Below are 26,706 nucleotides of genomic sequence, written 5' to 3'. Positions count from 1 at the left end.
GTAACCCCACCTGAACAGGGTGAGACCAGAGGTCAAGTCCATGTGGGAAAACATTCAGACTTTTCCAGGCTTTGGTTGGGCTGGCTCTCCTGCTGCCCACGTGGTCAACACCACAGCATCTGCACGCTCTCCTCTTGCCAGCCACCACCATCTCACTGCTCTGAATGTGCTGCAGAGTATGCTCAGGAGTCACAGCGCTTTTCATTGCAGTGGTAAATGAAGATACATATGATGTTAAAAGACGCATGGTAATGCTATCCCACAGCTAGTCCATGTGAAAAGACTTAAAGCCTATCACAGCAGGCAGACCATGGTAAACATGACCTGCTATGTAGAAGGGAAAACTTAATAGCCCTTGAAAGGCTAACATGGTTCTTATATCCCAAATCTCTATAGACACATTAGGGGTTGGGGAGTCAGAGACAATATAGTGCAGTGAAGCTTTTCTATTTCTAACAGGCAAAATGTTAGAATAAACAGGAAGAGACAACAAGTCATATTCATTCTTGGGGTGGCTTCACTGCAATTATTCCAGCGATGAACTGTCTCCAAGAAATTCTATAATCAAGTTGTGTTAGGTCAAGTGATGAAGGTAAATCTTCAACATCTGAAACCTGAGAACCTCTTAAATGGACTGACTGACTTCAATGACCAAACAGGGGAGAAAATCCCTTTGGTACTCAGTGTATGGGATTAGAAAGGTGTCCCTCAAATCACCATTCACTACTCTCAAGGAACAAAGAATTCACTCACCGAACACTTCGAGACACACTGCAAGAACCGCAGGGTGCCATCCCAGGCCACATGGCAGAACAGAGTCTTCAAATGAGGGCACCCGAGAAACACTGCACAGCAGAAGAGAGTCAAATTACATCTCTGCAAAATAAGGTGAGATAAGGAGGGTTCTCACTCACAGACAGATAGTCTTGGGGACAGCTAATCTTCCCTGTCCCTTGTTAACCTTCTTTTCCTGTTAATGGAGATTCCTGTCATCTGTTCTACACAGGACTGTGCTAAGGAGATGGAACTGAGAATTGGCTGTAGAGAGCCGTAAGGTATCTCCACAGCTCAGTCCTTCTGCGCAAAGACTGCATGAGAGTGACAGATTTTGGATCCCAAAGAGTCTGCACAAAGGGGCCCTCAGGTCATGGCATATGCAGTTTCCTCAACAAGAGAAGGCAACATCTGGATAAATGTTGTGAAGACTTGGAGAAGTTCTCTCAGGAGCACAAGGAAAGAAGGCAGGGCAGCTGCACCCAGTTTCCAGAAGGCTGTATAGACATCAGCCTAGAAAGAGCTGCAGATGCCATGGGAAGATATCAGCTCCGTGAACCGAAGGGGCACTTGAAGGTACATGTACCCTTTTGTTTTGCTGCATCTTGTTGTGAATGGATTAAGCAGCCTAAAGGCCTTAGGCCTATTTTTGAAAAGGTTACATTTCAATCATGTAAATTCTGAGGTAGATTAGATAGATATTGTCTGAATACACAAACATTAGACAATCATTACATGAGACGAGATTTTTATATACATCTTGAAAGAAATAAATGCATCGGGGCACCTGTAGGGAAAATAATCATCATGGAGATAGAATTCCAAATTCTACACAAGTACCTTCCCTTAGGTTATATCTATGAACATTCACCCATACTACTCTGCAGCAGGATAAAATAATTTAACTGCCTCAAAAGAACTTGGAAGACTGAAGCAGAAGGAATGAAAAGATGAAGGAAGTCAAATGAAAACAGAATGCCTAAGAGAAGCCCAAATTCTCCACAGCCACTCACATACTTTGAAAGAAATGACTGTTGCAATATTAGCCTACAATATTCCCTAAAACAAGGAGACAGCAATCTACAAGGTAACTACAGTTACTAAGTGTATAGGTTTTTACGGACATGACCTCTTTTGTGGTGATCCGACCTCTGTTTGAGTGGATTTTTCAAATAAGAGGAAACGTCCAGGATTTTTCAAGCAGATCAGACATTGCAGCTCAGAAAGAGCCATCTCTGAGTCTCGACTGGTCCCTCCCCTGCATCCACAGCTGCCGGACCCAAGCGCCTCTCAGGCAGACCACCTGACCCACCATGGGGACTCAGGACTCGGCCAAGAAGGGCCCCAGCTCAGGGCTGTCCTTAGGATTTATCGAGCTCTATGCAGTATTATTAAACTGGTGCCCCTATGCCCGACGGCAGCGCAGGGGGGAAGGGATGAGGCAGCAAAGGATACCGAGCTGCCTGGCCTGCCTCACGGCGCCAGAGAGTCACAGTTCCCCGCAGAAAGCCCCATATCCTCTCCCTCACGCAGAATACATGGCGCCGACGCATTCGGCTCTGTGAATATGGCCCCTGCCTAAGGAGACTGCAGCGAGCACTGGGTGTGCGGGAGCCGACCCGCTCTTACCTGCTGTCATGGGCGGTGGATGAAGCTGCAGCTTGGGGAGGCTAGCTCCCCAGCCCACCTGTGGCCCTGCCCATACTCCACCTTTGCTTTGTCTGAAGCCCTGCCCCCACTCTGTCCAGGCCCCGTCTACTCCCCACTGTCTCCCTCCTCGATCACCCCCTTCCAGCCAAATCCCTGAACCCAAATGAAGCAAATTACGTTTGGGAAAAAAAAACAAAAAACACTCTTCTGCAATTTCTTTCTAAAGAAAATAGAGCAGGTTTTCTACTGCATGCCACAGGGTGAAGACTGGACATGCAGAAGGTACTTAATTAAAAGCACTAAACTTGAGAATAAAAAATGTCAGTCACTTTTTTTTGATATATCCTGAAGTTTGTCAGAGATTTATTTGAAAAACTTTGTAGTAAGAGCAAGACAGCTGTCCTGCTGGATACAACATTAAATATTATGGAATATATGACGCAGCTCTTCTGTTTTACATTTTCTTAATCAGTATTTCTAAGCTGATTTTATATTTTAAATGTACTCTTAAACTTTCATAAAGTAATCATTCCAGATTACTACATATTTAACTCACTGAAACAAAGATATAATTTTAAATTAATCAGTCACAGAAGTTTAGTGTTTTCATAACAATGTTCATTGCTTTTAGAAAAAGGGAACATTAATTTACATTGTGTGATCTCCATAACAATAGACATGTTTATGAAATTCTACCAACTTAAAAAAATATGTTTCCAAAGATTTTAGGCATAACAAAGGGTTTTATTTCTTACTAAGGTACTGATTTTGCTGGAGAGTTCTCTTAAAACTAGTTCATCAAATAGTCAGAAGTAAAGAAACGGAAACTCATTTGTCTAGCTATCTGGCACTAAAGGGGTGTTGTCCCTTTAAGGGCTCTATTCAAGGATTTTTTAGAGATGTGATTTTATCATCTTCAGCAACACACTAATGAAATATTTTTAAAGCAAATTTTAAACTAAGGTCCCATAGGCTAACATGTTCTGAGTAAATACTACAGCAATGCACAACTGTTTTTGTCAGTAAATTCAGAAACTGACAGTATATACCTGGGAGGTGGCAAATACCGGTTAAATGGCTTCATTACCACTTGAATGGCTCTTTAACCGTTTCAGTTGTGCTAACAGGTCTGGCAGGCTTTTTCACTTTTAAGTTACAGGTCTGTCACATCTTAGGTGCATTTAACAAGCGTGATTTCAGCTTTATATGGTGGGCAAAAACAAAACAACAAAAAAGAGAAAAATAACAATTTAAATACTGTTTCTGTAGTGTGGGCGATTCTGCCCACCATTACACTCAATGTAATTTTGACTATACGCAGTTTTCACTTTACCCGCTGACTGCAGAACGTGACCCTAGTGTAAGATGAGACAGACCTGTAGTAGATCTCCTCCGGAGTAAGAGTAGCCAGCCTGCAGTAGCTAGCTGTGGAAGCCTGCATGGTCAGAACAGGGATAGGAAGAAGAGGAAGGGTGGACACCAAGATCCAGGGGTGCCCCAAATTTTTGGGTGCCCTACGCGGCTGTGTATGCCTAAGGACGGTCCTGCCCCAGATCCCTGCCCTGGGGAAGAGAGGCCAGCTGGGAGGCTGGCGCTGCATCTCAGGCCTGAGCTAGCCGCCTTGCCACCATGACAGGAAGCATGACACTGCCTCCCCCCCACCTCGAGAGTAAGGCCGCAGGTACCCCCTCCAGTACCTCCTAAATACCCACTCCCAATACATACATCCCTCCAGCATCCCCCCAACTGTACCCTCTTTCCTAGTACACTCAGATCCCTCCAGCACCCTCCCAGGTTGCTCCCAAATGCCCCTTCCAGTACGCCCCCTCTGTAACGCCCCTCCAGTCCTCCCTCTTCCCCAACATTCTTTTCTTAAAATTTGTGGAAATAGCTGATGCAAGAAGTTTCTGACAGATTGTTACTATATGTTCATCAGTAACTCCTTGTTTCACCAGCTGCTGCTACCAACCAAGTTGGCAGACTACAAGGCAGGGCCAGAAAGCTGCAGGAACACAGTGTTTTGTGTTACATATGACATTACAAGAAATACATGTCATTACAGGACACACAGGCTAGTAAAATTAACAACATTAAGAGATTTATCCAAAATATTTAGGATCTTTTTTTGTGGGAGGGTGTGAACAAAAGACCAATACTTGAAATTTACAGAATATATAATATTTTATCTGGGGAGTCACAAAGTAGTTTACAAACTTGAATTCATGAATCCTGACAGCACCACTGTTGGACAAGTAACTATTATCCCCTTTTTATAGACAGGGAAAGTGAAGCACTGAAATTAAGAGCTGGTCTACACTTGAAAGCTAATTTGAATAAGGTAGGGTGTGAATTTAAAGTGCAATAGCTGTTCTTGAATAACTCCATGGGCAGATACTCTGTCTGGAATAAGATAAGAGTGTCCACATATGGAGTTATTCAGAATAGCTATTCTAGAATAGCTCCATGTGTAGGCAACCCCTAAATGACTTGCTTAAACTTATGCAGTATGATGGCAAAGTTGGCAACCTAACCCAGGAATACTGCCCTCTCATATTTTGTGTGTGAATAAAGTTGTGTATTAAATGTTTGTATTGTTCTAGCTTGTATAGTTTTCTCAGTTTGTATTGAGTAACTGCCTGATTTTCTCTCGGTAGCCCTGGTTCCTTCTGTGTATGTCACCTTCACTTGTATGCAGCGTAACTGTAGATGTGTCGGTCCCAGGATATTAGAAAGAGAAGGTGGGTGAAGTAATATGTTTTATTGGACCAACTTCTGTTGGTGAGAGAGACCAAGCTTTCGAACTTGGTGTCATTCAAAAGCTTGTTTCTCACCAACAGAAGTTGGTTCAATAAAACATATTACCTCACCCACCTTGAGTCACGTCTGATTTTTAGGTTTTGTCTAGACTAGGATTTAAAAGATGTGATGAATTATCTAACCTGATATTAAGTACATCTAAACCTCTGTCAAGACAAAATATTTTCACTTTCACATGAGCTAATTTTATTTAATTGAAGGTGCAACTACCCTGCAAAAGAAACAGAACAAGAAAAGAGAAACGTGATTTTCATTCTGTTGTAAAGTATTTTACTTTCAACAAGCCATGCTGACCTACCACTTTGCTAGACGTGGAATAAAGGGAGGCCTTGGAGTCAACACAAGCTCCTGAGGCTCTGTGTAAACCCAGTTTAAAATTTATTTCAAAAAACTTGATATACTGTGAAATCCAAAGAGTTGGGGTGACCATATTTCTCTAAACTGAAAACGGGATGCACGAAGCGGGCTCACGCTGCCTAGTGTTGCCACTTGCCCGAGCTGTGCTGGCCTAAGCCACCTAGCATCAACATTCCCCCTGCCAATCTGTCACACCCCCAACTGAGCCAAATAGCAGAGATGGGGCAGAGGAATGGGTATGGGCTGGGATCTGGCCAGCAAAACAGGGTAAGTGTGTGAGTACTTTTGGGCTTGAAGCCAGGAAATGAAGCTATTTTACTTATGATCCAGGTAGCAGTGGGATACCCCTTTGGGGCAGGAAGGAGGCTGGGCAGCTGGAGGGACCAAGGAAACACCAGACAGCAGCGCTGGGGAAGCGGGTGGGTGTCAGACCAGGATGCTCCCCACTAGGAAGAGAAGATGGGGGGGGAAATCGCTCCCCAGTCAGGGAGCGGAGGGGGAAAAAGAGCTTCTGGCCGATGAGCGGGGGGTGGGGAAAGGAGCTCCCAGCCGCTGGTTCAAAACTCGCCGGGGGGGTAAGGCCGGTTGGGGCGGTAGCGGGGGGGCTGAACCGGCCCTAGAGGGCCGGGTTGAGAAGGACACGAGGCTGGGTGGAGGCTCCCGGGGGAAGGCCGGGCCGCGCTCGGCGCCCCAGCACAAGCGGATGCTGGGGGCGGGACCAGTCGGGCGCTTACCTGCTAGGTTGCTAGGTGACGCTGTACGGCCCGCTGCAGCCGAGCACACACGCGCCCGCCCCCTCCCCCCAGAGCTAGGCCCCGCCCTCAGCCACGTGCTCGGTGGAGGAGCCAATGGAAGAGGGCGGAAGCTCGCGGCCATCTCCGCTTTGATTGGCCCGGCGGAAAGGCTGGCTGGCTGCGGTGGGTTCCGGGCGCGCGGCATGGCGGGGAGCGGGGCTCGCGCGGAGCCGGGGGAACGGGCCCGCGGGAAGCGCCCACCGCGACGGAGCGTGGTGGCCTGGCGGAGCAAGGCCGAGTGGGACCAGGTGATGGTGGGGCTCTACTGCGGGGACTGCCGGCTGCAGCGGGACGCGCTGGACCGGGTGTCGGGCTGGCGGAGCAGGTGAGGGGGCGCCGGGGGAGGGGCTGGCTCCAGGGAGCCTGTCAGGCGGGGCCATTCCGGACCGTAGCCCTGGCTGAGTGCGCCTGGCACTTGCGGCCCTGTCCGGGGGTGCTGAGAGCCGTGACTCGCCCGACCCCTCAGTGTCAGTGCATCTCCATCCAGCACTTGTATCCTTTATTCTGCCCGGGGGGATGGCCAGTGACTTTGTGCTGTGAACTGGTATTTTACATGGATTAGGATATGAATCCAGCAGGAGAACCTCAAGGCAACTAACTTCTTGCAGCTTCCCCCTTTTTAATGGGAATGGTATAAGAATGTTTATCATGCTTTCCCTATCTCTAGGTATGGGCACAGAATGCCTTTAGCTGTGGATTGCACTGCAGATCTGATTCGCTGTAAAATCCTGGCTACCTCTGGCAATATGAGATCTCATGAACTGGTCCTTTCGTATATAATGGAAACCATTTCAAGCCAGGGGGTGCAGTAGTACCCCTAGTTCTAGCACCTGTGCCCCTGAGTTCCTGCTCCAACCTCACACCTCAGTCCTGACTCCCAGGTGTCCCTGCTCATCAGCCCTGGCCCAGCCCCTTTGCGTCCTCTGCAGCTTTGCCAATCCACATCAGCTCTGACTGTCACAGGGCCCCTGCTCTTCACCCCATGGCTCTAGGGTGACCAGACAGCAAATGTGAAAAATCAAGAGAGGAGGTGGAAGGGGTAATAGAAGCCTATATAAGAGAGAGACAGAGAAATTGGGAGTGTCCCTATAAAATTGGCACATCTGATCACTGTACACAGCTCCAATAGTACATTTTGGTTCCGACCTGCAGTGCCCCCATTTTTCCAGTTCTGTGACCTTTATGGTGCTGTCCCTGCAACTTTAATCCTGACCCATAGAATCCCTTTGTGATCCTAAATGCAGTTCCCACATGTGCAAGTTCTGCTGATGCACCTTAGCCTTTACTTGCAGCACTCCCTGCTGGCTCTCTTGGGGGAACCACCTCCCCTGAAACTCTGGAAGTACACCTCAATTCTAACCCACACTAATCCTACTGTCCAAGTTATAGAGAACTGCCAACTTCGGTCTTGGCTCACAGCACCCCTGTTTTTCCAACCCCTCAGTGTCACTGCATCACCATCCAATGCTTGCAAGTTACTTTTATTCTGCTCATAAGGAGAATGTTCAGTGATTTTGTGCTGTGAACTGGTATTTTACATGGACTAGGATATGAATCCAGCAGAAAGACCTTAAGGCAACTAACTTCTTGCAGTTTCCCCCTTTTTAATGGGAATGGTATAAGAATGTTTATCATGCTTTCCCTATCTCTAGGTATGGGCACAGAATGCCTTTAGCTGTGGATTGCACTGCAGATCTGATTCGCTGTAAAATCCTGGATACCTCTGGCAATATGAGATCTCATGAACTGGTCCTTTCATATGGTCTGGCTCTTGTAAGGTAAGACTAAAAAGTCTTTGCACGGTTGGAAAAGGATAGACTCTGGGGGAGTGCAGTATACTCTTGAGCAATTCCATTGTGTAGCTCCCTTGAGCAATAGCCCAGTTGAATGTGGGGGTTAACTCTCCCCTTAAGCGTCAGGTTTTCTGATAGCTGTTTTTAATCTTTGAAATACTATTCTCTTGCTTGTAACCTCTGCACAGGTTTGTGAATCTTATCACAGAGCGGAAGCAGAAAATTGTCAACATTCCCCTGAGACGACTAGCTAAAGAGGTACTTTTGATAAGAGTTCTTTGCTGCTTTACATGTGCATGTAGACAACATACATGATGATGTCTAATTGTCAGTGATGTTTATCTGTTGTATGTTAAAATGTTTGGCTACTTGTTGCCTAGCTGTTGCCAATTAAAATGATTTAGCATTTGAGGAAGTACATAGCCTCCTCGGGAGGGTGGGGTCGGGGTGAAAGAGTACCAAATGTAGTAGAAAGATTATATTTAGTTGTAAATCAACATTTTCATGGTTACCAGCAACTGAAAGTCAGTCTTTTTTTAGGAAAATAAACTAAAACATGATTTAAAGCAAGGTTGTGTGTGGTGATTTAAAATGCTTTAATTTAAATCAGAATCCACCCTAATCTGAGCAATTAAGAAATGTTATAACTCAAAGTAGTTTACATCTAAAAAATATTGATTAGGATTACTAAATGGAATTATTTTCATGAATATTGTTTGGGGAGCAAGGAGAACCTATTTCTAAGATGACACACAGCTCTGAATATAAGGATTTCCCTGACACACACACAGCACCTCTTCTTCTCCCCCCCCCCCCCCAAAATATATGTACGTGCATCTCTTGGATATTGAGCTGTGGCTAGATATGAGCTAGTATAAAATCTTTTTGAATTTAAGCCCAGTGTTGAAGTCTCACGGGAGAGCAATGGCTAATACAGCCATAATCCCTGTGCAACACTGGTGTGACTGTGTTCTGTCTCCTTTTGAGCTGGATAGCTTCAGAGGAGAGAAGTGGATCTTCTTCCCCCTCACCATGAATACAAAAGCTCAGGATCCAGCTGTAGTAATGGGATTAAATTAAGCAAAAGAAACTTGAGCCGAATGGCAAGAGAACTCCTGTGGTAGTGATGTCCTTCCTATTATTGAACAGTTTCCAGGGGAAGGGATGAAAGTGTTAGTTAAATGCTCGTCTTGTCAGTTCTTAGACTACACTGTAGGCACCACCCGGCCTTGCGCACAGGGCCCATGTCCGTTTGATATTTAACTTTCATGCATCTGTACCACTTTAATTTTCAGGGACAGAATAAAATGTCTCCGTTACCCAAACAATCATCAAAATACTTAACTCTCTGCCCCATCAGATCTTATTCTTAAGGGAAGTCAGAGTTGAATATAATGTTGTAATGTCTTTAAAACAAATTGACTCAAAAGATTTCACAGGATTAACTTGTGTAATTAAAGGGACCCTGGTGTAAATCACACCTCTGTCTGGAAAGTGTTACCTACCTTGTTGCATGTAACATTCAATCCTGAGAATGGAAAGATGAGGAAGGGGAGAATTCCTTGCAGTGTATTTTGTGCAGTCAGTTTTTACTGTTTTTCTCTCGGTCAGTGACCGTCCCCTGTTGCTGGGCTTGGTCTCTAACAAAGTGTTAGGAGAGGAAATATACTTACATTTATTTTGTAATGGAGTATAAAAAACAAACTGGTACTGGGGCTGGTGTATGATCTGAAGTTACATCTAACTCTGACTAGATTTAGAAATGGTTGTGTCACTTTAAAGTCACAAGTAGCAGAAGGAGAGAAATGGTGAGGTGAAGGTACAGGAGACAGTACCTTCAGCTGAGGCTTGTAATGAACTGAAGAGTGCATGAGGCACAGATGCAGAAAGGCTGTTCTAGGCAGCCAGGATTGCATAGGAGAATGTCACCAGCTGTGAGGAGTTTTTTTACTCTCCTCTGAGTTCTGTCTTGTCTGGGTGGCTGTTTGCCTGCATGTCTGGCTGTAATTAAATGCAATGCCTTGTGTAGTAATTTTGTGGTTCTTTCCAAGATGAACATCCCAATTTGGATTGTGGACCTTCGCCATGATCTGACCCACGGGAAACTGCCTCAGCTAGTTGCCTGCCGAAAAGGTGAGAGGCAGGTACACACAGGTGCAGTCTGTACCTAAGGAGCCTTTATGTTTCTGGGAGCTGCTGGTTGTTGTATTTCTGCTGCTGTTGGCAGGTGCTGTTCTCAGTATTCCACTAAGTGGTGCTGTTAGACATGGGTTTGCTGTCTCCATGGCGTAGGGTGACCAGACATCTCGATATTTCACTCTGCTGGCAACACTTGCCTTTTTTTTTTTTTTTTTTGCTCTCCACTGGTGGACACCCCGCTCCCCCATGTGTCCCAATATTTTCTCCCTCTCATCTGGTCACCCTACCATGGTAGCAGAGAGCAGATCCATAAACTCCCAGGAGAGGTCAATGTAGAGACAGATGTGGCAGCAGCCCCAGAGGGCTTGGCAAGAAGGACCTTGCCAGATGAATGTGACAGGCATGCCTGTGACTGGAGGGGGGCAGTCACTGGGGTTGGGGGAGTGGTGGGAGAGAAGGGGAATCTGGGAAGTGGGATGCTACAGATGGTTACCCAGCTAAAGGGGAAATGAGGTCTTAGGCTGGGGACAGCAGAGTGGTGTGGGTGAAAGGATCACAGAAGGAGAAAGAGGTCAAGAGACTGAGGGAATGAAGGAGGCAGGCCCTTCCCCTCCAAAGCTTCCTGTTTTGGGAGAAGAGAAAGGGGGAATCTAAAACCTAAGGTAAGAATCAAACTGAAAAGCCTCACAAGCCAACTGAAAGGGATATGGAGGAAGGGAGGGAAAGGACTATGGATCCATTGCTTTTAAGGGAAGGAATGACAAATGTAGCTGGCAGCATTTTATGGTAACTGAAAACTGAGTATCCTGTTGTAAGTGCCCCTGAACCCCTTCTGTCAGTCATTCCTTACTGATGGAGTGGGGCAAGGGTGCTGTAAAGCAGAAATTAATAGATTTAAAAACAAGATTGTTGGACTTGTGTTCAAATTCTAGCACTTAAATCTACATAGAGGGACTTAGATTAAGAGCTCTGATTTCAGAGGTGCTCAGAATTGGTAGCACCCACTATCAGTCTCACAGAAGTTGGAGTTTCAGCACCTCTGCGTAAGCAGCCCAAGTGTCTAAGTATATGTATCCAAGTCTGCAAACTTTGGTTTAATTATTGAAGTGCTAGATAGAAAGGGATTTTTGCTAGAAGACAATTTATCAAATCCAGGGTTTCTTAACCTTTGGGTCAGGACCCTAAATTGGGTCACCAGAATATTTCTAAAGGTCAGGTAGCAGCTCCTGTCCCACAGGCTGGCTGGGCTCACCTCCCTACTCCAGGCACTGTAACCTCTAAGGGTCCTAGCACCACTCGGGTCTGGCCCAGCCATCATGACAACAGCAGTCCAGGTAGACCAAATTTGAGTGAGTGGCACTGTAACCCCATGAGACAGGTCACAACTCCACCCTCACAAATTTGGACCAGTCAGGGATGGGGCCAAACCTGAGCAGTGCTGCAACCCCCGAGGTTGCAAAGCCCAGCCAGCCCCACAGCACAGGAGCTGACACTGGAGTGGGTGCTGGACAGGACACACCCCTCCAGGAGGGCAGGGCCTGACTAAAGCTGCCCCAGGGCCTCTACCCCCAGACTATTTACTGGGTCTCAACAGGTGATAAAACACTTACAAATGGATCTTGAGCCCAAAAAGGTTGAGAACCACAGGTCTAAGCTGGAGTAGATGCTGAATTCTTCCAAGTGGTTATAGCAGTGAGATAGTGACTAGAAAAAAGATTCAGGCAAATTGTATGTTTAGTCTTCGCACAGGTAACAAACACTATAATTAGGTGCTTGAATACTACAGTAATGGACACAGTACAAGAATCTGATCAGTTTTCAAGACTTCCAATGCTTGGACTGAAGTCATCTGGGTTTAGAATCTAACAAGGTGACAGCTGACACAAACCCCAGGACTGTCTTTGTGTCTTGGCTGTCCAGTCAGAAGATACTTCCTTTCTTAGCAGCAGGTCACATTATCCATAGCGTTTGTATTATTTCATCTCTGAATTCAGTAGCTCTCAAAAGATCTTAGTCACTAGTGCAGATTAAGCAAGTGCCTCCTCTATTCTAATAAATAGTGAATTTCTCGGGGATAAAGAGGGAACAAAAGTGTGTGTTGCTGTGTTTGCTTTCAGGTTGTGATGTGGTGCTGGAGTGGCTACGGCGGACATACTGGAGCCGTCAACTGGGTAATAGTCTGGCTAGAGAATGTGAAGAAGAGCAGAATGAAGAGGTGGAGACAGCAGCAACCGAGACAGAGGTGGACAGTGACTCAGAGGAGGCTCAGAACCCACAACCACCGGGTTATCAGAAACACAAGGAGCTTCATGGTGGGTTTCTGGGAAACAGTTGGATCACTGTCTTCTTCTAGTAGCTGAGAGCCTAGAGAACATACAAGCGCTGCTGCTGACACTTGATGGATATACTCCCTGTTATAGGCTGCACCCCCAGAGCAAGCATCCCTTGCACAGAAGTTACTCACCAGCTGGCATCTCCTTGTGATGAGGTGTGGGGTTGCTGAGCTTTCCCCTTAGTCACTTAATTGGTCCTGTGATGGCCTGCCTCTGTCCGAGTCCTCCATGACCTATTCCTCTAGCCAGGTCACTTAAAGTTTAATGCCCTTCTGGGGTATTGAAGTCCAGCTGTAAGTGGTCGGGCCCCAAGCTGGCTTCTCCCGCATGGCTTCTTCAAAGTCCTTTTGCTCAGCTTAGCCCTGGGTCAGCACAAAGTCCCTCCAAATCAAACAGAATTTAATAGTTATATTCTTCTTTCACAAAATAGCAAGTTTCAGAGCTTCTCTTTGGGTTCTTCAGTAGAAATCCAAAATCACACACTAAATTAAATGCTGCAAAGAAACTTGCACTCTCCTCCCGAAAATCTTGAACCTCTTGTCCCTCTTAGGTTTCTTTTCAGCTTCCCATTTCTCTGCCTCCCTGAAGCCTGGCCCCCTGTTCTAGGGACTCATCACAGGCATTAGCTCCACTTCTGTGACTCTGCTATTCTCTACAATCAGCCCATAACTGCTGGGCTTTTTCCTTTTAAGTCCTACACCCAGCTCAGGTGTGGGAGGGCGGGGCTAATTAAACAGGGCTGGCAGCTCTGGGCCTCCTGGACCTTAAAGGGATGGGCCATCCTGTTACACTCCCTTAGCACAGGTGGTACAATTGCTGTTTGGGGCTTTGATGGTTCTTGGTGGGTCTGACTTTTTTCATACCAGCTGTCTGGATTTCAGCACAATCACTGTTCTTAGCAGTGGAAACCCCAGTATCATAAGGGTAATATGTATTCATTTGGAATCAAACCAGGTTTCAGCCCCTGACTGTAAATCTAAGAGTTAATTCCAAATTCCACTCTGCCATTCTCCACACTACACTTCTGAAAAGCCTAGATCACCTGTTTAGTCCAGGGGTCTCTGTAGTGTCTTTCTATTGAATGGGCATGATCAGATAATCTTCTAAGTGATGTCAGTTGGCCCCCCATAAAACTGAGTGCAAAATAGGAGTCCATTCTATTTAAAAAAAAATAAAATAAAAAAAATCAGGCCCTAGGTATATGTCATCAATCCTCTTAGTAGCAGGATACACCTTCAGAGAGAGAGGACACCAGCAGATCAGATGCACCTCAGTTGTCTGTCACTCTAATTCTTTTTTTCTAGTCCTGTGTCTGTCTAACTGTTGGCTTAAGTCACCAAGTCACCTCTCTAAAGAAGGAATTTTTAGTCAATTTCAGTTATAGTCCTATCTCTCTTCTGCATTTTCGTGCTTATCTGCAGACACATGCTGTTAAGCCTGGTCTACCTTCTTCTTCTAAGGAAAAGTTATTTACTTATTCTCATAATACAGGAACTAGGGGTCACCAAATGAAATAGGCAGCAGGTTTAAAACAAATACAAGGAAGTTCTTCTTCACGCAGCACACAGTGAACTTGTGGAACTCCTTACCTGAGGAGGTTGTGAAGGCTAGGACTATAACAGCGTTTAAAAGAGAACTGGATAAATTCATGGTGGTTAAGTCAATTAATGGCTGTTAGCCAGGATGGGTAAGGAATGGTGTCCCTAGCCTCTGTTTGTCAGAGGATGGAGATGGATGGCAGGAGAGAGATCACTTGATCATTGCCTGTTAGGTTCACTCCCTCTGGGGCACCTGGTATTGGCCACTGTCGGTAGACAGGCTACTAGGCTAGATGGACCTTTGGTCTGACCCAGTATGGCCGTTCTTATGTTATGTTCTATTGAATCAGCTCTTCTGCCTTCTGAAAAGAGATCTGGATCAGTAGCAGTTTTGTGTAATTGAACAGTATTATAGTTATGGGACGTGTTGAGTAGTGAATAGTAGCTGAAAAAGTAGAAGCAGTTCTCACAGCAGAATCATTCTAATGCCTCCTGAAAAAACTAGGTTAAGAGGAAGAATGTTGGGTGCACGGTTTATCAGTATATCAGTCTCTGCATGAAATTAAATCTAGAGGTCACAATCTAATAGAGCTTCAGACAGATGCTCTCTCAACCAGAAGTTAGGGGCTTGATTCAGGAATTACTGGGTGAAATTCTATGACCTGTGTTAATATGGGAGGTCAGACTAAATGAACATAATGGTCCCTTCTCGCCTTAAATTTTTTTTTTTTTTTAATCAGTTGGTCTGCTTTCAGACCCTGCCTCTCAGTTGTGAACCTAGTCTACATTACTTGGTGGTTTTGTGTGTGTAAAGTGACCAGGAGACAGAGGGTATTGGCTGAAGGAGCCAATATCTTATGCTTTGAGACTCAGGTTTTGTCTACACTACAGGATTTGGTCGACGTAAGGCAGCTTATGTCGACCTAATTATGTCAGTGTACACACTACAGCCTTGCTTCTGCTGATGTAAGTGCTCCACTATACCAACATCATAACTTCACCTCCACAAGAGGCCTGGGGCTTATGTCTGTGTAGTTAGGGTGATGCAGTGTCCATGTAGACACTGCATAACTTACATGGGCTATTGGCTGTCATTGTTGTCAATTTCATGGCTTCATGTGCCCACCTGCTCCCCACTTGGAACCTGGCTCCTCCCTAATCCTAGCCCAGCTGCTGCCTGGGCTCCCTGCTCTAAGCTGGGCTGTGCCCACCTGGCTCCCTACTGCCAGCCAGGCTTCTACTGGAGGCTTCCCACTCCCTGTGGGGAGCCCTGGTGCTGCAAGGAAGCTCCCTGCTGCTGGGAGCCTGGCTGCCTTTCTCGTCCATCTCCCATCCCCACAGGCTCAGGGCAGCTACTGGGTTCCCAGCAGGAAGCTACATGTGGAGCTGAGAGCACACTGTTCCTCTTATGTCGGTGGAAGCACACCTGAAGAGGACGCACACCACCAACAGGAGAAGGGTAGTCTGGACATAGTAGCAATTACTGTGATGGTTGAAAGTTGACCTAGCAGGTTGACTCACGTTTCTAGTGTAGACATGTCCTAATATGATTAAATTGTTTAAGATAGTTGAAACTAGAATTCCAAGAAGACCTAATCAAAGCCAGGTGATTGGGCAGCCCAATGGCAGATAAAACTCAGTGATAACAAATGCAGGAAGAACTGTTACATCTTCAGCCAGAACACTATCTTCATTTCTGGTCATCTTCTCTCAGAGATGCAATAGAAACAGACAAGGTCCAGAGGTAGACAAACATTTAAAACTGATGAAAAGAAATACTTTTTGACTTACGTAATTGGCCTGTGGAATTTGTTGCCACAATATTGCCTCGATGTCAGGAGTTTAGTAGGAATACAAAAAGGATTGTATGTTTATAAGATCCACTGTTGCATTACATAGGACTTAAAACAGAATTATAAGGGCTAGAAACCCTCATGCTTCAAGGCACAAGATAACTACTAACTGTCAGGTATAGAAGACGTCTCTTCCTATGGGCAGGTTATTTCGTAGTTGTTTATGACAGGGTTTCTTGCACCTTCCTCTGTAGTATCCAGAAGTGGTCACTGTTGGAAACAAAATAGTGGACTAGGTGGACCACTGGTCTGATCCAGTATGGCAATTCCTGTGTTGAACTGAAGAGACTGAGAACTGCTAATCTAGTATAATCAAAGAATTGCCAGGTATGGATTTATATAATCTCTGCATTTCACTGTTTAGGCCTTGAGAAAGCATTGAACAGTATGTAAATTGCTTGCCCAAGGGGTCATTTTGGAGAGGATAGCTCACTAGTTCCTTAAAGATAGGAAGGTTCCATTTCTCTGTGTGAAATGGGAATTATATTCGCTCCTCATTACCTGTTGTTTAAACCATGTAATTGTATTTATTTCTAGAGAAAGTCAGAGAGCTGCTGGTGTCCTACAAAAATCAGCAGTTTGGGGTAAGTGCAATTTGATTAACTCTTCAAGCGCTGCCTCTTTCCTTGCTGTGTAACTGCTGTGCTTTATTAACAAATCTCATGGAAAGACTGAGAAATTGACATGCCTTGCAAGGCCTGACTTGGAATATCTGTGTGAAAGATTGGCTAGTTTATATCAGAAGTTTCAGTTCACATATAATTATGGTTTGGTTTATGTCACAGAATCCGTGACTTCCATGACATTCTCTGCTTCAGCCCCAGGGGCTGAGGCACTCTGGAGCTGGAAGCCAGTGGGCCCTGGCAGGGTTCCAGTGACAGGTGACAGACTACTGAGGGGGACCTCCTTGGGGTTCCAGTGATGGGTGATAGCCTCGCACAGGGGGAAGGGAAGGGGGACACCTCAGACAAGTGGCTGGGGGGTGTCCCATTTTCTCTTTGGGAAATATGGTCGCCCTGCAGCTTCCGGCTGCCACAGGGAGAGGAGGAACCTCACAGCTTCCAGCCACCACAGTGGTGAGGGGAACCATAGAGCCACAGCAGCAAAAATCACAGACAGGTCACGGCTTCCGTAAATTATGGTTTATTGCCTGTGACTTGTCTGTGACTTTTACTAAAAATAACCATGACAAAATCTTAGCCTTACGTGTAATTATAGGAATCTCTTTTTTTTTCTCCCCAGCAATTTTAAAATCATCCTAGGGGAAAAACCTGCATAGGAATGTCACACCAGTACTTCTGATGCTTCTGCCCATGCTGCTTTGCAGTCCTGCTAGTAGTAGTAGAGTGAAACTTAGGTGATTTTTGCCAGTTTCAGAAGTTCCATTTCTTATCTAAAGTGTGAAGGCACTGTGTTGTCAGTGGCGTAGCAGTTCATCCAATGGCCTGTAGATGGGGCTGTGAGCATTGCTGATGAAGAGAGAGCTTGTTATGGAGCCTGGCTGTGCTCTTTTCTCTCCTGGTACTGTCTTGTGTGATTCATCAAAGCAAATCAGTCATGGATTCACTGCAGAGAGCAAGAAATGTGGGCTTCTTGTGGCTTCTGACATGATTACACATTGCAGCATGGTTATTTGTGTTTATATGTAATAGCCCCAAACCTGTCTCTGCAAATCTTGTGCCTTTCTATTCCTGAAGGGTGCTTAACAATGTATTTTTAATTATTGGACTTAAATCCTTTAGAAGCTCGTTGATATCAGTCATTTTAAAACTGTCTAAGATCTTCAGTCCAGCTTTTCCATCAGCTCGCCTGCCGTATTTGTGTTGGAGTTCAGTTGATAGGGATAGTGCTGGGAGTCAGGAGTCCTGGATTCTTCTCCTACTGAAATTCTACCACTAATTTGCTTTGTGATTTGCGGCAAATAATTCAGTTTCTCAACTTCCTTCTCTTTACAACAACAATAATGATATTTATGTCCTTAGTGAAGCATGTTGAGATACCCTGGTGACAGGCACCTTAGAAGACCTTCAGATAGGGACTGAAGCCAGTGGGAGTCTTTACATTGGTTTTATATGGGCTTTGGATCAAGTCTGTTGAGAACTCTTCATCTCCATTTCCCTAAAGTAATATTTTTCAGTAGCTCCTTCTTCTCTACCCCACAGACCATTGACTAAACCATAAGTGAGAACCACAGTTGGCAACTTTACAATGTATTTGGAATAAACATCCAGATTTCTTCGTGAGGCATATGTAGAGATAACATGACACATCCCCATCCCAGTTCCTAAAATCCTTGGGAAACAGTGTATTTGGTAATTGTGTATGTAAATAACATTTCTGTCTGAAAACGTTACTGCTGTTACAAGTAATACTTATGATCATTAACTGAAAGATTAGATAGGAAATTCTTTCTAGTTTATTTTGTTTGTTTCACAGTACTTTATAGAGGGAAACTGTGAAACACAGTCAGTGTCTTTCTCCTGGGTCATTAAAACAGTGATGGGGAAGAGGAAAAAGTTACAAAATGAATGAGAAATTGTGATTATAAAAGTACATAAACTGGCAGTGGAAGGGAAGGAGCTGGTGTATGATCTGGAATTACTTTTTAACTCATTGGCTAGATTTCAGGTGTGTATATATAATGTTTTATTGACTGGACAGTTGCCTCCTGGCAGTTCCCTAAATCTGGTGTGAGATTTTCAGAGGCACAAAGGGCAATAAAGGCACCCAGATCTCATTGAAAGATAATAGATATTGGGCACTTAATTCCTATTTGTGCATTTAAAAATCCCCCCCTCCTTAGTTCTGTGCCAACTGCAAAAGAAAAGCAACTTTTATTTAATCAAAATGACGTGCATGGATGACCATGTGTAAATGCCCTGCTTTTGATATCAACTAACCAAATAAACCCTTTAGCATGCTCTTCTTCTGAAACCATACCCTCCACTGATGCTGTCCTGTGTACCGGCCTTTTTGTCGAACATCTCTTAAGTAAGGTGTTCTTACCAATTTGTGCTTATTAACTATGGAAAAGGTCTGGGAATGTAGCTAAGTGCTGGAAAATAAATCTTCAGTGGCGTAAATGGTGTGAACATTTCCTCTCATTTTTAATATATTGACTATAGCATTTTGAGAATTATGCCCACCAAACAGTGTTAGAAGTCCATGGACAGGATCTCTGTAAAACTCCTATTTGAATGCTTCTTTTTTTTGCCCTTTTCATTTTTTATCTATTGGATTGTTATGTTAAATATATGATCTGAATTATAAAGTCATAGATGTAACTGTGCAGGTCTCAGCACATAGGTTGGTTTATTGCAAAATCATTGCTAAATATCTGCTGGGGAATATTTATATATTTCTTACAAAAAAGGTTTGGGGAGGAGGGGCAGGTGCGGAGAATAGTTTCCTGTATTGGCTCTATTCTGGAACAAATATGGTAAATCACATCTAGCAATGGAGTTCTTCAGTACTGGGATCCTCAAAACCCTCTTACCTCCTATTCCTTCTCATTACAAATAAACGGTTAATAAAAACATGGCCTAATTTAGCCAGCCATTAAATACGATATATTGCAATGATGGGACAGGTAATAAATGGGCCTTACACGTCATTTTTTGGAAAGTTCAGGCACTCCCACCCTTTCCTGGAGCACAGCTGGAAGTGACTGTTCCAATAACTCACGGCTCTTTTGTGGGTGGTTGTTTTTTTTTTAAATAGTCTGCCCAAAGTTATTTATTGTGTCCTGACAGCACCTGGCAATGTAGGGGGAGAGACTGGGAAAGATGGAGAGAAGGTGACATAGTTGCTTTGTGTAGGAGGGGAAAACTTCCAAATACTACTTTTTTTTTTAAATTTTGTTTTTAAAACAATTGATTCATCATGGATAAAATTCCCCAGCCGCTCTTTTACTGTCTTTCCTTCGTCTGCTCTTACCCTAGTGCCCAGATATCTTAGAATATTCAAGGGGAAAATCCTTTGCAATCAAAATCACATTGAGTGAGGCATGGCTTCATCACTGCAAATCCAAGAAGCAATTACTGGAACTTGACTAAGCATGTTCCGGATGGAGTGAGCAGATTTTCATAGAAGCAATTACATGTGGCTTATAGTTTTAGAATGTTTCACAGACTTGGTATATAGAGGATAGTAGTAATTTGCATGTATATAATGACACATTGAATTAAGGAGTGTTGAAGAACTTTACAAACATTGAGACTTTACATAACAATAAGCAAATTATCCTCATTTTAAAAGTGTGGGGGAAACTGCTCAAGAGAGGCTAAATGATTTCTTTGGAACCTCACAGAGAACTGGAGGCAAAGTTGTGATTAAAACCCAGGAGTCCTGAATCCCAATCTCTGGCTTTAATCCCCATCCCATCCCAACACCTGATTAGCTCACAAACTTCATTTTACCTGGAGTTTTATTGATCCTGAAGCCAGATAAGTTTACTTCAAATCTTTTCTACCTTATACTTAGAGATTTGATATGTTGCTAATTTAAAAAAAAAATCACGTTTAATAACACTAATCAAAACTAAGTTTAATACAAGCCTAAAGGTTTCTGATTAACATATTTGACACCTTTAACATTGGTATGATATGAGTGACTGTGAAATATGCTGTTGTACAACTTTTGTAAGCTAAACTTTTCTTACCCTCATGTGATATGTTTGGTAAGTGTTTTCATGGTGGAGGGAATACATATAATGAACAATAGAAGTGATTAATGGCAGGAAATAACTTTTCACACTTTTAAACTCTGTGGAAGCAATACACAGGTAACAGAAGAGTGAGATTATTATTAATATCTCTACAAGATTTCCATCCAACAGCTCAGAGGTGATGTGAACTAACTTGATTAATTTATGAAGTAATCCTAATTGTGTCTGAGATTGGTTTTTAATATTGCCTGAGATACAAATGGTTCTTGCATCACTGAACTGGTGATATTCTTGAATTAGCTGCTGTTGATAAAATGTACAGTCTGATTTTGCATTTTAGAGACTGTAAAATGCCAATGGCTTGCTCTTTAAGGTCCTTACATGGGAATAATGGATGTCTGTAGACATAAAAACAGGTCTGGATCTCTAGAATCAAGACCAGTTTTATATGAAATGTTAAATTTTGGAAATTAACTAGTTTTATAAATGGCTTGTCTGAACTGCAGTTCAACTATAGTACAATTATACTGGTGTACAGGTGCCTTTATACTAGTATAGCTATTACTATTCAGCAAGCTATACTGGTATAAGACCTCTTTATATCAGTATAATTTTATCCATACTAGGGAGGTTGTACTGCTTTAACTATGCTGGTAAAGCTAAAATCACTGAATTAATTATAACAGTAAAACATTAAAGTGTAGATCAGTCTTAGGTGAGTTTCTTTAGTAAATACTCTAACATAAGGATGCATATTCCTGAACATGTTCATGTGTAACCAGCTTGAAGATATTTTAATGATTCATGATATTAAGGACACATCTCAGACTTGATTTTTGTGACCTAAAACATCTGTTGAACCTCATCATTGTGACTGTGCTAAGCAAATTAAACTCACAACTTCAGACAGGCACAAGAAATCACAGTTCTCTAAGTTCTTCCAGGGCCTAACTGGTGTCCTTCAGTCTCATCATATGCACAACAACGTCTTTTCCAACCCCTGTGTTTGGGACTCTGTAACTCTCCATATTTATCAGCTTCCTCAGAACAGAATTCTGCAAGAAGTCCTGGTGGTGGTGCACACCAAGTGTTGAAATGTCTCTTTTAAAAAAATCACTGAGCACATGAAGGGTTGACCTACCTGTATCATGTATGTATTGTTTGAGTCTGATTTACATTGACAGCTTGGCGGTGCATGGCCATGTCTCTTTTCCATACAGGATGAACCCCATCATGTCAGTGCTCAGTAAATTAATGCCATCTACCCACTGACACAGATACTTAAAACCAGAAAGCATATTAAGCCATCCGTCCCCACAAGACTCTGGTATACCACAGAAGGGAGTGAAATACAGTGCAGAGGGCCCTCTGCTGAAAAGTCACTGCACCTTCTCCCATGCACAAAAACTGCGAGAGCATGTCACCAAGACATTGGGAAACTTACATTCTCAGTGATGTCACATCCCCTGCAGCCTCCACTGGCATTATGCCTGTGGTTTCCCAGCTGAAACGGAAGGTACCATCTACTGGTACCCTTCAAGGTAGTGATGGAAATGCCACTTGCCATGGGTGCAAATGTCCCTATTAGCAGTGTGTGTAACTTGCACCTCTTTGTGCTAACGTGTGTATGTGAAGCTGAAGGCAAGTCTGATTTCTAGAGTGGCAGCTTATGTCTCTAGCATTAAACTTTCCTATTCTTGTTGTAGCCTGACACCTTGCTTGCTGTTTTCCAACTGCTACTGCATCCTGAATGCTGCATAGGTCACTAAGCTGATTTGACACTTGGGTCTCTGCCATGTGCTTAACATTAATGGCAAAATCCTGACTCAAGTAGGCATTATGTATTTTACAGGTGAGCACTTGGGAACAGAGATGGGCTTGCTGGAGAGCAGAGGATAGAACCAGGGAGTCCTAGTACCTAATTTCCTGACTCTGAATTGTTGATCATGCTCCCCTTTCAGTTTAGGCCTGTCCTTAGAACACTTCTGTATTAGTGTTTTATAATGCTGTTGAGAGGGAAGCTCAGAGAGCCACTATCAGGATTATGAATGAAATGTCTAGATTATGCATCTGCTCTTTATAGTAGTGCCTCTCACAGTGAATTCCATGCAACAAAATATATTTATTTACTGATATTATTTTTTCTCTTATGCAGGTTCTTCAGGAGCTTCAGTCCTTACGAAAGGCCCGCAAAGCATGGTGTAATTCTTCCTCAGAGGTGGAGTGGATTTTGGCTCAGATTAAAGACTTGTTGCAAGAGAGCAGGTACAGTTTATCTGGAGAGAAGCTGCATACTCCAGCAGGAACCATAATGCTGTACAGCTGTAGGACTGTCACCTTGCACCATTTTACTATGTACTTTGTTAGTCACAGACAAAGTCATAAGTTGCTGATGATAACTCACTTGTGGTCTTAGTTCTTGATTTCTGCTAAAGAATGTTTCCCCTGCCAGGGGCCTGTGTGTGCAGCTGGCCCTTGGATATGTGACCACTCTTTCTACTTCCTTTTTCTTTGTTGCTCTAACGGCAGTAGTCATTTGCTTGTGGGTGGGTGGGGATAATTGACAACTCATTCAAGGTCACTTTGACCTATGGGGTGGTTTTGTGCATTTAACCCTTTGGCAATATGCTTGACCCAAGAAGTAGAATGTACCCAGTTCGGTAAAGCACTGATGTGTAGTGCTTCATATAGGCAGCAGGCAAAATGGCAGCAGAGATGAAGAAATTGAAAGAAAATAGAGCAGTGGTTCCTTGTGTATGTTATACTTCCATCTGAGGATCACAAAGCACCTATTAATTCAGTTTCACAACAGCCTTATGAGGTGGACATTGTCTAACTTTCGCAAGACCCCTGTGGGGCAGTATTAGCTCTGTTCACATCATTAAATATTTGTATAACCGTAGATCCTGGATGACTCGATTGGGGTGGAGCCATTAGGCATTGTACAAAGTTGTGTGAAGCCCCAGTCCCTGCCCCAAGAATCTTGCAGTCTGAGACAAGTGACACATGCGGGGCTGGGAGAGAGATATCAAATATATAATATACGTTAGAAATGCAGCTGCAAAGTTTTTGATAATTAGAAATATAAAGAATGTCAGCTGCCCCCACTTGTCCTTTAACCTGGACATCATACATTGGTTGATTTTCTTTTAGGTATCAGTTGCAGGGGGATTTTAAAGAGGGAATCATTGGATGGTAGGACAGAATTATCATTGCTCCGATTGAAGGAAGTGTCATTTGTCTGGAGAATCCTACGTTGTTTAGCTTTTTTTCACGTTAGGACTGTTATATAGCCTGGTAAGTTTGTTCCATTAAGAGCAAGATGATACAGTAAACTATCTTGCAATATTCCTTAATGGCTGTTTCTGTGAAAACCTTACCCCCACAAACCCTGAAATCATAAATTAGCAGCTTGTCCAAAGCGTTGCTCTGGGTTTGGTGTGTCCTCTCTCAGCTTTTGCTCTGTTCTCCACTGTTCTCTCTATGCTGTATGAGTGTACTAGGTACATTCAGCACTTGAAGTGCATTTCAAAATGCACCCAGAATGTTGTCTGGGCCTTAATTAGTTAGGCTTCTCCAAAAATATTTCACTTGACAACTTGGAGCTTTGTGTGCCTCTGAATGGCCTTTTAGAGGCTGCTGCCTACTTACACCACCAAATATCATTATATGCTATAGGAGAGGTGCATTTGTGTGAGCCCAATTAAAAATGTTTGGAGGTGATGAAATGCTAGGGAATCGGTGGCCTTAGGGTTGCAGACTTGAGTGCTCTCAGAGCTCTGCAGCTCTGGCTCTCCACCACTGGCATAGCAGAGCTGTACTAATGTTTTCCCTACATTATTTATGTTGCAAACTCTTTTTGTAAGCATATCATGTGTATCTTGCTGTGAATATTTAATGTAGGTGCTTGGAAGAATTCTCTTCGGGTTTCTGGCTGAATTCAGTATCTGAGCAGTGCTTTCTCTTTGCTAGCACCTAGGCAAAATAAACGGAATGAGTCAGATGGGATTTTATGAGGTAACCCTTTTGATTAAATTATCTGCTGTATACAGGTCTGGGTACCAGGCTGGAGTTCTGTAAAGCAAGAAAGCATGAAAGAGAATCCTCTTGGCGTTAACTTGCATTCAAGTGAAAGTTTTTGTGTTGCTCTTGGTTACTGTGACTGATGGGTGTCACTACAGCCAATCCTCATACTGTAGCTGAGGGTATACAGCAGGGGTTAGCAACCTTTCAGCAGTGGTGTGCCAAGTTCACTGTAATTTAAGGTTTCGCGTGCCAGTAATACATTTTAACGTTTGTAGACGGTCTCTCCCTATGTCTATATTATATAAATAAACTATTGTATTTAAGGTAAATAAGGTTTTTAAAATATTTAAAAAGCTTCATTTAAAATAAAATTAAAATGTAGATCTTATCAATTGCCTGGGATCCTTGTCTGGGGTTCCAGCCACCAGCCCCACTCAGCCCACTGCCGGTCTGTGGTCCAGTCGCTGGCCCTGCTCAGCCTGCTGCTGGTCTGGGGTTCCATTCACTCAGGCCGGCGGCGGGCTGAGCGGCTCAGGCCGGCGGCGGGCTGAGCGGCTCAGGCCGGCGGCGGGCTGAGCGGCTCAGGCCGGCGGCTTCTGTCAGCTGGAGTCTCAGGCGCCGCCCTGCTCAGCCTGGGATTCCGTGGGGGTTCCCAGGGCTGCAGCGGGCACTGAGTGGGGTGGGCGGCCAGGACCCCTGCTGGCATGAGGACAGCAGCCGGAACCCCAAAGTGGCGGTGGGCTGAGCCGCTCAGGCAGCTGCCGCATGCCATCAAAAATCGGCTCACGTGCCACCTTTGGCACACATGCTGTAGATTGCCAATCCTTGGTATACAGTAAGCCTCTAGCAGTGGTTCTCAACCATGGGTACATGTACCCTGGGGGTATTCAGAGGTCTTTCAGGGTGTACATCAACTGATCTAGATATTTGCCTAGATTTACAACAAGCTATGAGAAAAGCATTAGCAAAGTGAGTGCAAACTAAAATTTCATGCAGACAATGGCTTGTTTATACTGCTTTATATTTATAAAGTACAATATTTATATTCCAATTGATTTATTTTATAATTATCTGGTAAAAATAGGAAAGCAAGCAATTCTTCAGTAATGGTGTGCAGTGACATTTTTGTATTTTTATGTCTGATTTTGTTAGTGAGGTGAAATGGGGGGGCTGAGGGGGATGCAAGACAAATTAGACTATTGAAAAGGGTACAATAGTCTGGAAAGGTTGAGAGCCACTGCTTTAGAGAACAGGCAGAGTGTGAATGAGGCTAGAAGTTGGAATGATATCTCTGCTACTTCACAAGATACATCTATAGAAACTACCACAAAACTGAAAAGTAGATTTTTTTTTTTTCAGCTCTTGATGTTAATTTATTTAATTGTTTTAACTTTTGATAGCCAATGTCCTTGGTTTCTGGAGAACTGGATGGCTCAAAAGACCAGGAAAGGGATATAAAGCCTTTCTGCTCCAAGTCATTGGTACCAGTTGTAGTAGGAAGAGAGCCTGAATCATGAGACCTTGTGCAGGATAAAATTATGGTGAGAGGAAACCTTGTGGCCAGATGGTTAGCTATAAAAGCCGTCTAGCCTAAGTTTCCCTTCCACCTTTCACTGTTCAAATTTCACCTCTGGGAGCCTCCCTTGGAGTTTCAGAGCAGTGATGTGGCGCAGTGACTAGATAACAGAATGGGGCTTGAGCATAGCCTGTGACATAAGAATTTTTATAAGGTGGGGGAAGAATCTGCCGTGCCTCCACATTCCACTCCCTTAAAAATAGGTACTTGCATAATGTGTCCCTCGTAGCTTTATTAATAAAATGTAATCAGATGCCATTACCTAGCTGTTTTTGTTGTTGCGTTATGTAATGACGACTAGGGCTTTTTCTCTGGAAAAACAAAGACTCCCAACAGTGAAAGCAGGAAGAAAGAAAGGGGAAGTGAGTCTCTGTTAATATAACAAGGTTT

General features: G+C 43.9%; 1 protein-coding gene across 1 annotated transcript in view; it reads left to right on the top strand.

Moving 5' to 3' along the window:
- The first annotated feature begins 6,507 nt into the window (after positions 1-6,507).
- The window catches only part of LAS1L (LAS1 like ribosome biogenesis factor), a 52,166-nt gene continuing 31,967 nt past the window's right edge, over positions 6,508-26,706 (top strand). The window contains exons 1-7 of the mRNA XM_050964649.1: positions 6,508-6,717; positions 8,045-8,170; positions 8,374-8,443; positions 10,237-10,318; positions 12,442-12,636; positions 16,586-16,632; positions 22,870-22,979. Of these exons, the coding sequence (XP_050820606.1) occupies positions 6,536-6,717; positions 8,045-8,170; positions 8,374-8,443; positions 10,237-10,318; positions 12,442-12,636; positions 16,586-16,632; positions 22,870-22,979 (812 nt within the window). The 5' untranslated portion in view covers positions 6,508-6,535. The remainder of the gene's footprint in view (positions 6,718-8,044; positions 8,171-8,373; positions 8,444-10,236; positions 10,319-12,441; positions 12,637-16,585; positions 16,633-22,869; positions 22,980-26,706) is intronic.

The sequence above is a fragment of the Gopherus flavomarginatus genome, chromosome 8 (assembly GCF_025201925.1).
Source record: "Gopherus flavomarginatus isolate rGopFla2 chromosome 8, rGopFla2.mat.asm, whole genome shotgun sequence".
Lineage (NCBI taxonomy): Eukaryota > Metazoa > Chordata > Testudines > Testudinidae > Gopherus > Gopherus flavomarginatus.
This window is presented reverse-complemented; position numbering and strand designations above follow the sequence as displayed.